At 38.2% G+C, this 19,433-nt stretch overlaps 1 protein-coding gene across 2 annotated transcripts in view; it reads left to right on the plus strand.

The window, feature by feature from the left end:
* The window catches only part of EPHA6 (EPH receptor A6), a 925,594-nt gene that overhangs the window by 882,154 nt on the left and 24,007 nt on the right, over positions 1 to 19,433 (plus strand). For both annotated transcript variants that reach the window (XM_055383471.2, XM_019024873.4), the window contains one exon: positions 14,599 to 14,748. In XM_055383471.2, coding sequence (XP_055239446.2) covers positions 14,599 to 14,748 — 150 coding nt within the window. The remainder of the gene's footprint in view (positions 1 to 14,598; positions 14,749 to 19,433) is intronic.

Consider the following 19,433-nt stretch of genomic DNA (forward strand, 5'->3'; position numbering starts at 1 on the left):
TATTTGGCGGCAAGAACTGAGTGAAAGAAAACAGGACAGTAGAGAACAAAAGAAAAAGAACAGATCAAGAAGAGTATAGATTAAAATAAGAAAAAGCCAAGAGACATTCAAGATAAAAATGGAAAGGGCTCTTAGAAATCTGGATTGATCTTTTAAAAGACCTCATTCCGCAATTGGATAAGCCCTCTTTTATTTTAAATCATCTTTTGCCACTGGCTTATGATATCATTTGAAGATGATATAAATTATTTGTCGCTTCTTTCTACTTGCAGCCAAGTACATTCAGATTCTGTCATGTTATGCCACGCAGTGCTCCAGTGATGTCCTCCAAGAGCCATCTGCTGTCCACAATGAACAAGGCTTCAGAACCCAAATGATATACTTAAACCTGAGCAAAACAAGCTGGAAGCTTGTTTAAAAAGGCATTGCTTTGCCAAAATGTATTCACTGGAAAAATCTGCTATAAAACAGTGAATATATTATGCAAGTAAAATTAGACCTTTCAACCTGCTTGGTATGATGCATGATTGCACACATTTACTGTAGTTGATTCTGCCAGATTTAAAGTGATTTTATTCTTTTTATGAGACATTTAGTGCAAAAGGTCAAAAGAGAGATTTAGGATCCCTGTCATCCTTTTATTTTAGGAAAAAAACACTCATTTACACCACTTTGGATCACAAGATACAAATCTTTAAGCCACAACAAACAAAGGACAATAACAAACAAAAAAGAAATCAAACCAAATTTTGTATAATTTTGCACATAAAAAAGTGACAGATGCAACCCAAATTATACAATTCTGTTTTGTAGGAATGCGTTTCTAGTGATGGTAACATTGTAAAATCTCACTGCCTGCTATTCCAGTTGTCTAACCAAGCCTTCGCTGACATGGCTATTGCTGCTGTCTCCAACTTCACAATCATCAGTTTTTCTTAGACTCTTAGTGGCAGCAATTTCAGACAACTTGCAATTTCTTGGACATGAGATGCTGTGTCGCCCTTCTGTGCCTCTTACTGTGAACTTTGTTTTCTCTGAAGGGGTGTCCTAGTCTTTTTGTCTTACGAGTCAAATTCTGACTTTTCTTGTCAGCTCTACCTAAAAGATTACCTCTATTCTGAAGGTTTTTTGCCTCCTCACACAGCCGTCCCAAAGAACTGATCCCTCCTTTGTTTTTTTTTTTTTTTTTTTTTTGCTGCCAATTGAGTCTGGTACAAACTTCTTTTAGACCCCTTACCCTCTGTGCTGTTATTATTTATTTATTTATTTACATCAATGTTTCTCTTACTGTAACATGAGCTCCCTGAGGACAAGAAGCATGTCTTCCTTGTGACTCTAGCACCTGGCATGTGAGATGTGTTCAAGAAACTCAAGACTAAGGGAATGAATGAATGAATGAATGCCACCAGTGACCTTCAGTGCCTCTCTAGTGCTACCCTTTTTAAATTGAAAATTTAGACTGAGAAATCCCCGCTTTCTTTTTTTCCTTATCATTAATCAAAGTCATAATGATGACTAAAAAGGAACTGAAAGTCAAAATGTGATTTCTACTTACATAGTATAGTTCTGAGACTGTGCCTTTCATTTTACACCACTTTCCTAATTCATCCCAAGTCATCCTCCCAGCAAATAATCAATAAATTTACATTATAATCATAGCACCATACTAAATACTGTGAAGTAGCATTTAGTAAAAAGAAGAATAAAAGACCCTCCAAAACTCTTATAAACTTTCTGGGAGGACAGTACATTCACCTTTTAAAAATTCAAATAACAGTACGTAGAGGTTACATGATGCTAGGTGCAAAGTGAGTGAGGCAGACAGTAAGTGTTATAGGCAGGCATAAGAGGAATAATCACTTTGATCATAAACCAGTAAGGATCTGAAAGTTCCATTGGTTTTAGAAATGAGAAAAGTTGAAAATACAGCATATTGTGTTGGAATAATGGAATGAAGAATAAAGGTTTGTATAAATTTTCTCAACTATGAACCTGAGGATGAGTAGACTGTCTTCCATTTTTTAATCAATTTACCCCAGCTTTAAAACCTACTTAAAATATAATATGATTTGGCTATATGTCCCCACCCAAATCCACCTCCAATTGTTATCCCCACATGTCGAGGGAGGGACCTGGTGGGAGGTGATTGGATCATGGGACCAGTTTCCCCCATGTTGTTCTCATGATAGTGAGTGAGTTCTCATGAGATCTGATGGTTTAAAAGTGTTTGGCAGTTCCTCTCTCTCTCTCCTGCCACCATGTAAGATGTGCCTTGCTTTCTCTTCTCCTTCTGCCATGATTGTAAGTTGCCTGAGGCCTCCTCAGCCATGTAGAACTGTAAGTCAATTAAACCTCTTTTGTTTTTACCCAGTCTGAGGTAGTTCTTTATAGCAGAATGAAAATGGACTAATACAGAAAATTGGTGCCAAGAGTGGGGTGCTGCTATAAAGATACCTAAAAATGTGAAAGCAACTTTGGAACTGAATAATGGGCAGAGGTTGGAACACTTTGGAGGGCTCAGAAGGAGACAGAAAGATGTGGGAAAGTTTGGAACTTCCTCAAGACTTGTTGAATGGTTTTGACCAAAATGCTGATAGTGATATGGACAATGATATCCAAGCTTAGGTGGTCTCAGATGGAGATGAGGAACTTATTGGGAACTGAAGTCACTTGCTATGCTTTAGCAAAGAGACCGCTGACATTTTGCCCCTACCCTAGAGATCTGTGAAACTTTGAACTTGAGAGAGATGATTTAGGGTACCTGGCAGAAGAAATTTCTAAGCAGCAGAGCATTAAAGATGTGACCTGGCTTTTTCTGAACAAATACAGTTATATGTGTACACAAAGAGATGGTCTGAAATTGGAACTTATGTTTAAAAGGGAAGCAGAGTGTCAAAGTTTGGAAAATTTGAAGCCTGACATTGTGGTAGAAAAGAAAATCCCATTTTGGGGGAAGAAATTCAAGCTACCAGCTGCAGAAATGTGCTTAAGTAAAGAGAGGTCAAATGTTAATCGCCAAGACAATGCGGAAAATGTCTCCAGGGCATTTCAGAGATCTTCATGGCAGTTCTTCCCATCACAGGCCTGGAGGCCTAGGAGTGAAAAGTGGTTTCATTGGCTGGGCCCAGGACCCCACTGCTCTGTACAGCCTGAGGACTTGGTGCCCCGTGTCCCAGCTGTGCCAGCTCCAGTCATGGCTAAAAGAGGCCAAGGTACAGCTCGGGCCATTGCTTCAGAGGGTGCAAGCATCAGGCCTTGGTGGCTTCCATGTGATATTGGGCCTGCAGGTGTGCAGAAGACAAGAATTGAGCTTTGGGGGCATCTACCTAGATTTCAGAGGATGTATGGAAATGCCTGGATGTCCAGGCAGAAGTCTGTTGCAGGAGCAGAGCCTTCATGGAGAACCTCTACTAGTGCAATGTAGAGGGAAAATGTGGGGTTGGAGCCCCCACCCATAGTCCCTACTGGGGCACTGCCTGGTGGAGCTGTGAGAAGAGGGACACTATCCTCAAGACCCCAGAGTGTTACATACACCTGGCCCCATGCAAGTCAAAAAAAAAAAAAAAGCCACAGGCACTCAACGCCAGCCTGTGAAAGCAGCCAATGGGGCTATATCCTGCAGAGTCACAGGCGCAGAGCTGCCAAAGGCCTTGGGAGCCCACCTCTTGCATCAGTGTGGCCTGGATGTGAGACATGGAGTCAAAGGAGATTATTTTGGAACTTTAAATTTTAATGACTGCCCTGTTGGGTTTCAGACTTGCATGGGGCCTGTGGCCCCTTTGTTTTGGCCAATTTCTCCCATTCAGAACTGGAAGATTTACTCAATGCCTGTACCTCCATTGTATCTTGGAAGTAACTAGCTTGTTTTTGATTTTATAGGTTCATAGGTGGAAGGGACTTGCTTGTCCCAGATGAGACTTTGGATTTGGACTTTTCAGTTAATGCTGGAATGAGTTACAACTTCGAGTAACTATTGGGAAGGGATGGTTGCTTTTGAAATGTGAAAAGGACATGAGATTTGGGAGGGGCCAGGGTGGATTGATATGATTTGGCTCTGTGTCCACATATGAATTTCATCTCAAATTGTAATCCCCACGTGTCAAGGGAGGGATTTGGTGGGAGGTGATTGGATCTTGGGGGCAGTCTCCCCCCATGCTTCACTTCTTGTGATAGTGAGTTCTCATGAAACATGATGGTTTAAAAGTATTTGGCAGATGCTCCCTCACTCTTACTCTCTTCTGCCACCATGTAAGACATGCCTTGCTTCCCCCTCACCTACCGCTATAATTGTTAAGTTTCCTGAGGCCTTTCCAGCCATGTGGAACTGTGAGTCAATTCAACCCCTTTTGTTTATAAATTACCCAGTCTGAAGTAGTTCTTTTTTTTTTTTTTTTTTTTTTTTTTGAGACGGAGTCTCGCTCTGTCACCCAGGCTGGAGTGCAGTGGTGCGATCTCGACTCACTGCAAGCTCCGCCTCCTGGGTTCATGCCATTCTCCTGCCTCGGCCTCCCGTGTAGCTGGGACTACAGGCGCGCGCCACCATGCCCGGCTAATTTTTGTATTTTTAGTAGAGACGGGGTTTCACCGTGTTAGCCAGGATGGTCTCGATCTCCTGACCTCGTGATCCACCCGTCTCGGCCTCCCAAAGTGCTGGGATTACAGGCGTGAGCCACCGCGCCCGGCCTGAAGTAGTTCTTTATAGCAATGTGAAAACAGACTAATACAGAAAATATGAGCATTTTAATAATTCTTTCAGCCAAAGTCTACCTTTAAAATAGATTTATTTTTATTAAACATATTTTGGTATTTCCAGCTCTAGGTACTTCCAGACATTTTTCCAAGTTCTTTTCCACCTTTGGGGGTGAGCCCTTCAGCCCCATCCTTTCCGTAGAGTGATGTTCTTCAGTCTTTCAGATGACTGTGCCCTCTTTCCTATTGAGTGTACTTCAGACTGAGTAGCTGACCCCAAACAGACTGCCTCTAAAGATGTCATTCTTCATCTTTTCTCTCCTCCTCAGATGATAGTCAGAGCTAGCCTTTCTGACAATGGTAATTTAAGGTCACTGTTCCATTCTAAACCAATATATCACAACACTACATGCAATAGCTGCAAAAGAAGACCTGCTGCTCAGATATGTTCCAAGCACTGTGGATCTGTCAGGAACAGTCTAACTTAATATATAAAGAGCCTGTGGGCATAACATAACAATGGCACAGGAAGCAACTGAGCTCTGCACTAACACTTTCTGTCTGTTTCCTTAGACAGAAGTGAAGGCTGTTCCCTCTGTTTTAATTCACTGGGGTATTACATATATTAACAAATTATAGAATATTAGACCTTCATATGAACTACAAGATACAAGTCCAGTTCCCTCTATTTACAGAAAAATCTGTAACTTGCCTAAGATCACAAAACAGATTAGAGAAGAGAGGGCCAAGAAGCCAGGATTCAGCTCTACCATTGTTTTGTCTCTCTACATTGCGTGCTGCTTGTCCAAAACAAGCACCCCAGGATTTATGAGAATCACCCTTGTGTATACTTTGGAGTACTATACAAGTTTTCCATTCTTTTTGGATATTTGTTTTTAAGCAGAGTTTGCAAATACTACTAGTATAAATATAGGTATGCTTCACTTTATGCAATTTATTTTCCTAATGACAGGATCTAAATCTTTTCCTCAAATAATTATCATCCAACCATGGATAGAGATAGATGGTGTATCAGTCAGCGATATGGTTTGGCTGTGTCTCCACCCAAATTTCATCTTGAATTCCCACGTGTTGTGGGAGGGAGCTGGTGGGAGGTGGTTGAATCGTGGGAGTAAGTCTTTCCCATGCTGTTCTTGTGATGGTGAATTGGTCTCACAAGATCTGATGGTTTTAAAAATGGGAGTTTCCCTTCACAAGCTCTCTCTCTGTCTCTTTAGCTGCTGCCATCCGTGTAAGACGTAACTTGCTCCTCCTTGCCTTCTACCATGACTGTGAGGCCTCCCCAGCCATGTGGAACCATGAGTCCACTAAACCTCTTTCTTTTGTAAATTGCCCAGTCTCGGGTAGGTCTTTATCAGAAGCAAGAAAATGGACTAATACAGTCAGGATTCTCCAGAGAAACAGAACCATTAGGATATATATATATATATATATATATATATATATAATTATGGAAATTCATTCCCGTGATTATGGAGGCTGAAAAGTCCCAGGATATGCCATCTGCAAGCTGGAGAACCAGGAAAGATGATGATATAATGCAGTTTTAACCCAAAGGCTAAGAAAAGGGCAGGGGCAGGGGAGAACTCGTATAGGTCCCAAAGTCCAAAGGTCTAAGAACCTAGAGTTCTGATGTTCAACAGCAGCAGAAGATGGATGTCCCAGCTCCAGAAGAGAAAGCAAACTCACTCTTCCTCCACTCTTTTGTTCTATCTGGGCCCTCAGTAGATTGGATGATGCCTGTCCTCAAGGAAAGCTTCTGTACTTAATCTACTGATTCAAATGCTAATGTTTTCCTCCAGAAACACTCTCACAACCACACTAGAAATAATGTTTTACCAGCTATCTGGTCATCCCTCAGGCCAGTCAAGTTGACACATAAAATTAATCATCACAGATGCTACAGGGATTAATCATTGCTTTGTATTAGTATTATTCTCACAGTGCAACCTGATAAGAAAGCAAAGTACCCACTCTTTAATGTTACACATCAAATTGATACCACTGATATAAAAATGCTTTATAAAACTGTCAAATGTTATATATCTGAAGAGTTATATTTTCATTAAAAATTTAATGTATTAAATATCTCAACATTAACAATTGCCAATGGCCTGGAATAATTAATCTTTCACTCCCCTTTATGATTTATGTTGTACATTTTTTAAAAAGAAAACCCATTACTTTTGTGTTAATTTCCATAGTTCTTTGCCAGAAATACTACAAATAAGAAACTTTAAAAATCATTATTTAAAATACACTGGGGAGGGTAGGCTGGGGTAGGTAGTCTTCTGTACAGCTGGGTTTAAAAAAGGGAGAGAGAGAATACCTCAAGAGAGATGTTAGAGAAGAGTATTGCTATCCAGATAAGAGTGGGAATAGTATTTTTAACTCATTTTAACATATTATCAGCTATCCCCCTGAGTCTTTACCATGCAGTATGTTTTCAAAACCATAATAAGCGATAGGTTGTTTTGAAAAAATTGCCTGTACTGTCAGTAGTGTTTAAGTTATCTAAACTCAGATACAATGGCAATTCTCATAATAAAGTACATATTTATTCTCCCACACTAAAGTAGCATTGTGTCCTACATTATCTACCTTATAGGATGAAATAGAAAATCCACTTTTACAGATGTCCCCCAGAATAGTGTTACTCACTTAATGATGTAGCACCTATGTTCTCAGTGAAAGAGAATACTGAGAAATAGATGGCAATGAATTATTTTCAGGAGCAATTTAAGAGGAAGCAGGTGAAAAGGATCCTAATTCTTCAGGGTTTGAATAGCACGATAAGCAGTGTTTTATTACAGGAACAACAAAAAATTAGCATTCACTGAGCTGCTTATACATTTAAACAATGAATAAAAATGTAGTGTAGTTCTAAGTATTCCAGATGAGGAGAGGAGGAGGAGAGTCTTTCCATAGTTAAGAATTTTTTTAGCAAGTAGAAAACAAAGCTGATGATTTAGCTATTCATGTTTATTTGAAATTGTTTCTCATCTGCCCCTATTCTCTATGAAAAATACACTGTAAAACAAATTTCAAAAGTAGATAATTGTGTATTTCATAATCAGATGGAAGCGTAGGCTTAGAGTTAGGGTGGGGGAGGGATAGGGCAGCAACACCGACAGGGCCAGGAAGATAATGGAAATAGGTCAAGTGTGTCTGATGAAAGACTTGGTGAGAGGGTGGAGCAGACGCTCTAGAGAGCCCACGCCCTGTCTAAAGACATTTAGTTTCAGTTTAAGGAAACAAAATAAAAATAACTTAGCCATGAAAAGCCTAAATTCAGACCTTTTTCAACCCAAGGACCAATAGTTGGTGAGCTCTGGGTTCATGAAATATAAAACCCTGAGACCTCAGTGAACACCCTCATGAAGGTCCTCAGCACACATAATGAAAACATGGAACAAGGGATAAAAAATCTCATATAACTTTTAAAAAGTTAGTTTCATATGTTTGTTACCTAAAACAATGCTGTTTACCATCATTTCTGCAGTGCTTATCAGCTTATAAAAATTGGTTATTAAGAACCAATATTTTAAAAATACTGTGCCAAAAAAAGGTTCTTTTGCTTAGGGTAAGAGTGTTTTTAATCTGGCATCTGTGAATCTTGAGACATTGATACGAAATTGTGTGCACCTGCACAATCCCATGTGCATGCATGCATGTCTGTACATATATGACTGTGTCTACATGTGTATTTCAAGGACAAGCATTTCATAGCTTACCTAGTGTGCCATGACCTCAGAAAGAGAATAGAAACACACAGGAAAAGCAAGCAATCCAGACACAATCCTTACCAGGCTGGTCAAGCCGCAGACAGAAGTCTGGCCTGCCAGCACTCAACCATAAATGATATTATATGATGACAGAATTCTACCTGTGAAATATTAAGATGAATGCAATTTGTCTCCAATCTTGGAAGGGCACTGGCAGGACAATGGCAGTAGTTTAAGCATGGGACTAAACTCACTGGACCAAGACACACAGATTTCCTTGAACTGGGCAAGACAAGGTCTAAATTACTAGAACTGTGTCAGAGACTGTCCATCAGCAGAACTGACTTTGCACCTCTGACTCCTAAAATCTGCCGTTTGAGAAGATCATCCCTAAGCCTGGGCATGGTAGGGGTGAGTTCAGTGATTCCACATGAAGGAATTGAGATGTTGATCTGGGCTGGAAGCCAAATGAGTCCAAAAAAAGACAAACTTTGGATACATAATTAAGGAAACAGATAACATTTACTGAGTGTACACTGGGTGCTGGCTGCTAAGAGGTGCTTTGTGTGTACCATCTCATTTAATCCACTTAACAAATGTTATCTAGAAGCCAAAATATGAGAAGTTTCTCCTTTGTAGCTATAAATGAAGTCATTCCACTATTAGCCTTCAAACTTTCTTCAAGTAAAGACAGATATTATTTCCATATTTCAGAAAAGGACAAAACTTTCCAGAGTACCAAAGTTTCCCTAGATTTGTAAATCTCAATAAAGGAGGAATACACATGCCTCTCTGAAAGAGGCTGGGCACATAGTTTTAAAACACATGCACAATATAATATCGTTTTACACTATAAAATAATTTGTTGATTTGGGAATACAAACTAGGAAGAGATGCACGAGAGATGGATTTCTTTCTCAAGATCAGTGATTCTCAAGAGTAAGAGGACTATCCCCCTAGTTAGGGTTGTCTGTTCTAACTAGTGAATTTGAGATCATTCTGTGACTTGCTGCGACTTTTTGGGACACCATAGTAAATTAAGGCAGAAGGCCCCAGAATGCTGACCTGTCCACAAAAGCTCCTGAAACGAGACCACCTCTGCCACACATAATCCCACCAACAAGAAATTATAACTTAAAGTCATCCTCCAGTAAGCACATTAATGCCTTCTTTGTCTGACATCAGTAAGACTCCATATGATAAGCTTTCCAAATAACCAATGGTTACCCATTAAGAGTTAAAAAATAAAAAGGAAGAAAAAGTCAAAGCCTTGGTTTCTAACCTTTCCAATATATATTATTCTTGCTGTTGTCTTCTTAAACAAAGTGTTTAAGTTACTTTCCCTCTTGCTTACCACTCATGATCACCACTGTAACCATGAATTATTGGCCAAGGATGTAACTTAAAGTCTGCTTGCCTCCTTTTCTGTCTGCCATCAGGCTGTCTGCTCACACGGTCTTGGTACCCACTCATATGGCCTATCTCTTTACAATTTAATGGGAGCTGAGAAATTGTGGGCAAATGTCAAAACTCATTATAGTTTACTATTTTATGGTCATTAATTCAAATCCCTTCATTTTGCAGTTCTGAAATCTAAGACTCCGGGGATTAAGCCTCGCCCAAGGTCACACAGTGAACTATATAGTAAAGTTGCATCTTATAATTTGTATTTCAGAAAGAAAAATATTGTTTAGTCAAAATTGCTCTTAAGGATTTTTTAAATTATGCTTTAGTATAATATATACTCATTAATTGAGTACTATAGAGGTAGATTGAGAACATAGGAAAAGTCTACAGACAGATTACTGTCTATTCAAACCCTTTACCTTCAAGATAACCATCAAATCCAGTAAATGAGAAACAGAGAGAGATATTTTAAGTGTTCTTGCTTCTGTACAGAATTTTTCCATTTGGTTCCAGTATTAAGCCTCTGTATCTGTACTACATTTCAATTGATTCGTCTCTCCTCTGCAGATTAGAGGCTTATATAGTAATACTCAGGTGTTAAATGCACCTATAATACAACTCCACTCTGGGGATATAGGGCAGACAAAGATACACAAATATACAGTACTTCTTGTTCCCTCATCAGCACTTTTTCAGCTACAACTAACTACCTACTTATTAGACAACAATCTCTGAATATGACTTGGAAAACAAAAACACAAAAGGTTTACTAATAAACATTTTAGTAACCCTCCAGTTTACTTATTTCCTGTTTTTCTTTTGTTCCCTAAGTTATTAAGCTTGCTCTGTAAGAGAAGTATTAGTAAATGAGAAGCCATTTGAGTTACATTCAGTCATTTTGATTAGCATCTTTGGTAACTTTTTTCTCTCTCATAAACATATGGTAAAGCAACATGTAATGTTCCAGTAATTGTGATTTCAAATCTAAAGTACTATTTGTTCATTCCCAAAACCTGAAGCAAACATCTGGTGGTTAATGCTTTGAGAAAAAAAGTACCTTAGTGCATTACCTCTGTATATGATTCAAGATCATGGGCAAAAATATGTAGATGAGATCAAGCCGCAAAAGTTTAAGTTGATCCATTCAATTAAAAAAGGAAAAAGAAAAAACCCAGGTGCTTCTGTGTTTCCTCTAATGTAAGGAATGGAGACCATGCAGTGCCTGAAGGGCTTCTTCCTTTCTGCCTCATCTTGCAATTAGATATAAACTGTATCTCGTATATATCCTCCCATTGGAACAAAAGGTATGACTGTTTCCCTATCCCTATTCCATGTATGCTCAGAATTATTCCAGTTTGTGCATACCATCAGGTTCATATTATCATGCATTTTGTTAATTTGAATTCTATTTCCTACATTAAACTTAAGTCCCATTTTTTATTGTTTTATTTTAAGATTTATTCCAGTTCATACTTTCCATTTAAAGACAGCAGTTGTTGACCAGGTGTGGTGGCCTGTAATCCCAGCACTTTGGGAGGCCAAGGTGGGTGGATCACTTGAGGTCAGAAACCCTGTCTCTACTAAAAATACAAAAAAATTAGCTGGGCATGGTGACAGGTGCCTGTAATCCCAGCTACTTGGGAGGCTGAGGCAGGAGAATTTCTTGAACCCAGGAGGCAGAAGTTGCTGTGAGCCAAGATCACGCCATTGCACTCCAGCCTGGGCAACAAGAGTGAAACTCCATCTGAAAAAAAAAAAAAAAAAAAGACAAAAGTTGAAATAAAATTTGAAATAAAGTTGCACTGTCCATTTTGTAATGTTGTTCATTTTAACAAAGTGTTTTGAAAAAAAATTTTTATAGTGGTAGTGTATTAGTCTGCTAGGGCTGCCATAACAAAACACCACAGACTGGGTGGCTTAAACAATAGGAATTTATTTCTCACAGTTCTAGAGACTGGAGGTCCAAGGTCAAGGTGCTGACAAGCTTGGCTTCTCCTAAGGCCCCACTCTTTGGCTTACAGATGGCTTCTTCTTGAGGATGGCCTCAAATGGCCTTTTCTCTGTGCCTGCATGCCTCTGATACCTTTTCATCTTCTTATAAGGAAAGGACACAGTCATATTAGATGAGGGCCACACCCTTATAACTTTATTTGACCTTAATTACTTCTTTAAAGACCCTATCTCAAAATATAGTCACAATGGGGGTTAAGGCTTCAATGTATGAATTTTAGGGGAACACAATTCAGTTCATAACAGGGAGCAATGCCATTAATCAAGTATTCTGTAATACCTTCCCCTTGCAGAAAAAAATAAAACCGTATGAAGGAAAGTGATAATGTTGTCACTTATATGTGATATCAAATTATTCAAAATATAAATTTATATGTGAATAATTTATATGAAATATCATTTATAGGTGAATGAGTGAATGAACATAAAATAACCATTAACTCTGCTTTTTGACCTATCTTAATAGAACCCACAAAGATTTAGCAAAGGAACAGCCAGGAGGCTAGCAAGTCACACTTTTACATATTGTTTTCTGGAACAAAGAAAGATCCAGCATGAGAAATGCCAGATGGGACTGCTGCCCTTGCCCTTGTATATGTTCTCGGGTCAAATTGACAAATTTGGACTTTGTTCTCTGGAAATATGGCTTCCATATTGGAAACAAACCTGAATCTTACTTAAATAGCTCAATATGCAGAGCCACAAGACTGAGGCACTTTAGTCACAAACATACAATAAAACAAGAATACTCTAGTATTGGTGCACAAATACAAGTAGAGGTATCCTTACCCCCTTGTGAAGATCACACCCATTTTTTAGAACATGACTTTATGTCCAATTGGATCACTTGCAGTGTTCTCATTTCTGAATTTTTTTAGTGCTTTGGATTAGGGTAGATAGATTTAGTAAATAAAAATATAGAGTGCCCAGTTAAGTTTGAATTGCAGATAAACAATGATTTGGTTTTTTTTAAGTATAAATATGTCTCATATAATATTTGGGATGTACTTATACCAAAAAATTCCCTTGTGGAACATACTTATAATGAAAAATTATTTGTTATTTATCTGAAATACAAATTTAACCATGAGTCCCTTATTTTATCTGGCTACCCTACTTTGGGTTCAAGAATGAATTTTCTCCCCTTGCAACTCCCTGCCCCCCAACACTCTTAAGCTACTGTCACCAACTTTGTAAATTTAATTCCCTAGTCTTAATTTGGTGCTGCCTTTAACCTCTGCCCCAATGCATGAAAACCTCAGACTTCAGGCTTCCTTCTATTGGGCTGCTTTGATATGTGGTTACAGAATCCCTGTGCTTAAGTATTACATCTTTACATCATATGACAGCATTAGTATACATAAGGTACTCAATAATATGGTGAGAAATTTCTAAACCTTGAAATTTCCAAGCCCTGGGCTCAGTTTGCTCACTTATAAAATCAGGGGAGTGGATTCAAGGTGTTTTCCCCAAGGTTTCTTCTAACAATTCCATGCTACTAGTCTTTGAAATGAGTGTTCCATTAATGCTCTCATTTGCCTTGTAAAACCTAAATTGTTCCCATTTTGGATGAATCCCTTCCTGCCCCCACCCCGTAAGTAGTGTTTAGATTACTCAATTAATAGTTTCACCTTTAAAGATATTTAACTTAAATTCCTTAAGGGCCAAAGAACACACTTTTCTTTCCACCCCTACTTGCACCAGGCTTTGCACACAGTGGGTGATCAGATTATGTGATCATGATCATGGACAATGTTGAAACAATCCCTTTGTGGTGAGCTCTGACTGTCAAAAATAATTTTTGTTATGAACCTAAGCCATCTCCAAGGTTTAAGACAGCAATCTGGGAGCCGCTCATTGTTCTCTTCCGCCATCTAGTGGCGCTAGGGCTGCTTTCGTCCCTTCAACTCGCACTTCGGAGCTGCAGGGATTTTAAAATTGTAAATCAAATGGATGAATTGTTTTATTCTTGTCATTATAGTAAAAAGGGATTTATCGAGTGTTTCAAGAGATAAAAGGTAATAAATGTTAATAAAATTTAAGTGTAACACAATGGCAGACTTTAATTCTTGAACCTTTAGATTAAATTCATACAATTTAATTCCTTTAATATGTTAAAATGTTAAGTTGAAATTGAAGAATAAAAATATAAACTATATTAAAGTTTTTGAAAGAAAGATTATCCTTTCAATGTGAGCTTATATACTGGTTAAGAATGTTTTCATATAAAATAAATGTAATCATAGCAGATGTAAAGCAAAGAAAGGGAACAAAATAAAATTCTGGTAAGTATTGAATTGGTAGAGAATGTTTCCGTTCTGTATTTAAGCACTTGTCTTCAATTAAGTTAGAGATTATTCTCATTATTATTTATAAATGCAATACAATGTTTAATGAGTGTTGAATGATATTTAGTTTTAATGTCCTATAATCTGGAACTTTCTTCAAATGGCATTATAGAGGGGTTAATTGTGTGAATCTAAAGTAAAAATAAATTTCTCTAATGAATGAAATAAAATATTTCTGAAGTGTGACTTATTTCCCATTAAAGCTATTTTTACTGAATAATTATAGGAAATGTTTCTGACATTTTAACATTATTCTGGCTTTCTTTTGATTTTAATTTAAAATGCCAGTGCTATTATGAAGTATTTAGATCTTTCTAATAAAAAGTATTTAATTGGAATACCATTTTGTTTTTAATACAATGATAAGCCAGCTAAGAAATCTCCAATTTGTCTTCCAGGGTGGAAAAATCCCCATAAGGTGGACAGCCCCAGAAGCCATCGCCTACAGAAAATTCTCCTCAGCAAGTGATGCATGGAGCTATGGCATTGTCATGTGGGAGGTCATGTCCTATGGAGAGAGACCTTATTGGGAAATGTCTAACCAAGATGTAAGTGCTACCGATAGTTAAACTGCCATTTTGTGAATGTAAACACATTAGCTTGAGGGGGAAATGTGCCTTTTGTCCTCACTTAGATTGGCCTTTATCTTCCTGCGAACTTCTCATGGTCTATGGCTGAGTTTGAGAAGCTGAGTAACCTTTCACTCTGAGCTGTATTTGATGTCCTCAGGGACAGCTGCCAGGCTGTGCCATGTGAGTGCCTGATGCACATGTTACATCTGACATTTCCATGCTTGTTCTAATGAAGTCTGACTGTGTTTGTGCAATAGCCTTGACCTACAAGTAAGACAAAAGAAAGAGTAAGGTTTACTTTTCGTTTCTTCCTTAGGGCAATTCAATGCAGCACTGTAAAGAGCAAATCAATTTAGACTAGATATCACTTAGAGGGAAAAAAGTGAATGCTTTCAGGCAATACATTATCAATATGTACCATCTAGTACGGTTCTTTTGATATGCATGACCCCTAATGCAAACTGTTTTGTTTCTATTTTATCTATAAAACTACTTTGGCGGTTGATACTATAATATTATAGGACAGGAGAATTCACACATTTAACCCCTGTGACCTATCCACAGTGATAGAGACAGTATTCAGAAGATGCGGGTACTCTGACAATGCAAATAAGTGTGCTGTCAGAGCTGACATTATATTTTAAGTTCCCACTTCCTCATCTCAAAATTCAGGCTTTGTCTACTCACCTGTTCTTCTCAAACTATATGATGGTTTCTGATACAATGGTAATAAGAAATCACCTATAATGTGATTCTGAATGTTCATAGGTGAAAACAAAGGCTACGTAACTATAGATAATCCCTAAACACTATTGCCACATCTCATTTATTTTTGCCAGTTTTAACACAACTTATGCAACCCACACACACCTCCACACCTCATACTATCCCAATCTCAAGTTGTCCAAGTATCTTAAGGACTTAATCACAGAGAAAATTTATCCTTTTCTAATGTCAGGCATAGATAAGATTGGATTTTGGTTGGCTGGCCATGGCTAGTGTTTCTCCCTGCCATACAGTACTGCTTTTGAAGCTGACTCCTTAGTACTGTGGGTGTCTACTGACTCTGTGGAAAATGCTAGGTCCAGAAGCTAACGTAGCAGCAGATTTGAGGCCAAACACACTGCTCAGTCATTGTTCTCCAAAGCACAACATCAAACTGCAAAGCCAGTGTGGCTGGGCCCTACAGAGCATTTGGCCTTAAGGACAAAGTGCGTCGTAACCAGCAACCTTTGCTCCACCCCTGCAACACTTAGATTTTTTGGATCTGGGCCATTTGCCTACAGTCTGCTATTCATCAGGGAATCTTATTTGAAGGACCCCTTTGCTCTTCCCTGCCACTGGGCTTTGTTTGGGGCAGTTCCTGGCTGCTTTTCCAGTTTTTCCTAAAACTGAATTCCAGAGGCATAAATTTGTTCCTTCACTTTCAAAAGGAATCCATATTTGGGGATTTTGTTTGTTTGTTTGTTTTAACCAGTTACCTTAGGTAGTAAAAGCCCTGGTTTCAGTCACCATAATTCCTCTTCTGCCCTAAACTCAAGATAATGCTTGCCTGCTTGTCCTATTTTAACACAACCAAAATAGGCCATTCAAGCAAATGCCCAAAATAAAAATTCCGTCTCCTCCAGATCAGTTACAGTCTTCACTGCACAGAAGAGTCTTCAAGTACCCTCCCTAATTGGTATTCTATTTGGTTCTTGTCTTAGCCAGTTCCCAGCAGACTTAAATCAGAGGGCCCGAAACTTTACTAATATACTGGTATCAGTAAGAAGTTCTTGAGCATCCATAGATGGCATATGTATATTTATTTGCAGATTATATACAAGTACTACTGTACTAATATATTCATTTAAAACTATTTAGTGAATGCCTTCACCATTCTAGGAACTAGGCTTTCACCAGAGAACACATATCACATTTGGAAGGGACTGTAAAGATTATCTAGTCCAATCCCTTTATTGGTCATGAAACTGAGGCATAGAGAAGTGACATATTTCCTTAAACTCTCATAGTGGTGACTTATTAATGCTCTTAGAAAATAATTCCAATAAACTTCTAGACTAGGTCATGGGCAAGGAGAAGAGGAATAATTGTATCTTTCATAGTGGTTTTGTTTACAGTCCATGTAGCTCCTCACATAGGGCCAATGGTTTCTTGCCCTCATGGAGCTTACTTTCTAATGGGAGGGAGACAGACTATAAACCAAATCAATAAGAGACATAGTATATAACATGATAATCACTGCTATGGGGGAAAAAAGCAAGAGAAGAGGATAAGAGATATTGGGGTGTTGATTTAAATATATATATATTGCAAAATATATTCATAAAAGTCATTTATGGTAATAAAAGTAATAATCATTCTAATTAGACATTCATAAATAATCATTCTTATAATAGGAGGATACAAATAAATATAAAAAGCAGTTCCATGATTTTTCCTGCCCCCCAGATTATGGCACCACCGATTTAGTAACCATGGCCATGGTTATGTGGACTATAACTCAACCATGAAAGACACTTAACTTTAAAAGTGCATCACTTTCAATAAGTACAAGAAAGGGTTTAGATGATTTTTAATATCCACTTTAACAGTAACATGCTATGATTTTATAATCTCTGAAGAAATAGTTATTATATTTTTCTCAGCAAATGGAATAAGGAATGATTCATAATATTCTTTTCTGATGTTTAGGACTTTCCTGAATCTCTGCAGAGGTGCCAAGAATTAGATAGGATGTCCACAGAGCAGAAGGACAAATGAAGATGCCAGACCACAAGACAGATTTTTTTAGGAGAGCAGCTTTTGCACAAATGTGTAGTTTTCAACATAGACAGCCACGTAAATTGTTCTTAATAATTGTAGCCTAAAGCAGTCCAAGCCCTGTTGTCCACCATCCTTTCCTGGATCTTGCCCAAAAGGTTGCCCAGCCATTCTGGCCATGTATATTGGTGATCTGTGTCCAAGACGACCATTTAGAGAGTGATTTTTGTCTATTAAACCTCATTTGGCCACAGAGGCTCTATCTGGAACCTGGAGAAGATGCTGCAGCCAGGAATAGAGTTCCAACATTAAGCTCATTCTCATTCATTCAGGATTGCCAATGCTCACAGCACAAGGCTGAACTCTTCCTCCACCCAGAGCTTGATTGTTTTTCCACCAGGTAGGGTTTAAGCTGTTGCATTGTCATGGTCTTGACGTGCATTACCAAAGAATATTCAAGCAAGAATCTGGGAAAAGGGGAAAAAAGAGGATGGAGGCCTGGGGGGTGAAAAAAAACCCCAAACCTTGAGGTCCTCACATCAATCCAAGACCACAGGAAAATAGTAATAGCTAAAATCTTTTATGTATCTTGTGAATATTTTTGCTGCTGCAGTAAAGAGAGTTGAAATTCTGTTTAGCTTCACATATTGGAAGTCAGCATAACTGTGACAGATCCTATAACCAGGATTTTGTTTGGAAGCAGAAATAGCTTAATCAAAAACTTCCCAGCTGCTCTTTCCAAATACTGGCTATTCCCTATCTGTCCTGCATTTCTCATTTATTTGATCAAAACACAGTATTACATTTGACTTTTACCAAGCAAGGCCTCTTTTAAATGAAAATGTGATAGACAATACAAATTTGACTATGTTCTGTGAGAATATTTTATATTTTTACTACAATTTGGTGAGTTTAACAAGGCTATTCATACAGATCAAATGGAATGTTACCATGTTTTATGATTTTAAATTAGTTTAAGAAATTTCAGATTGTTTTTATGAGTTTCTCCGTTCTGCAGACTGTTGTATATTTTATTACAATGAACAATTCTGAGTCTGCAGAATCTGTTTTAGTGAATAATATAATGAGTTTCCCAAAGGTCAGTGGTATTATACTTTAGGGAAAGGAAATGAGAAAAAAAGAGTACACAGAACTAGTCCATAAAAGACCTAACAAAATATAACAGCAGGTGCCATCTGCTTAGCCATTCAGCAGTTAAGCATGCGCCAGTCATTAGACCAAATGTGTATGTGGGGTGGGAATGGGGAATTAGAAAATCCAGTTCTCAGTAGGCCAAGCATAGTAGCTCACACATATAATCAATGCTTTGGTAGGCTGAGGCAGGAAGATCACTTCCCAGGAGTTCCAGACCAATGTGGGGAATATAGCGAGACCTTGTCTCTACAAAATATAGAAAAAATTAGCTGGGTGTGGTGGCGCACACCTACGGTCATAGTTACTCAGAAAGCTTGAGCCCAAGAGTTCCAGGTGACAGTGAGCCATGATGTGCCACAGTACTCCAACCTGGTGACAGAGTGAAGTCCTGTATCTTTTTTTTTTTTAAGGGAAATAAAGTAAAAGAAAATGCAGTTTTCACTCTCAAAGAACCCACTATGTAGGTAATGAGATAAAATTCTGGTATTTTTAAGTGTTATCCCCACCCCCAAATAGAATGTAGACTCATCAAGGGTAGATTCTGTGCCTTCTACTTGTTTTTTAAATGGAAACAATACTGTGTGAAAACACAGTTATTGTTTAATAAATATATATGCCAAGAAAGCTTGCAGACTCTATTTTTCAGGGTTCTTTTGATTACAAATGAAAGAAATGTAACCCAAAGTAACATAAGCAAAAATTAGGAAATTTTTTCATCATGACACTAAGAAGGTGGTCCAGCA

Source organism: Gorilla gorilla, chromosome 2 (genome assembly GCF_029281585.2).
Source record: "Gorilla gorilla gorilla isolate KB3781 chromosome 2, NHGRI_mGorGor1-v2.1_pri, whole genome shotgun sequence".
Classification (NCBI taxonomy): Eukaryota; Metazoa; Chordata; class Mammalia; order Primates; family Hominidae; genus Gorilla; species Gorilla gorilla.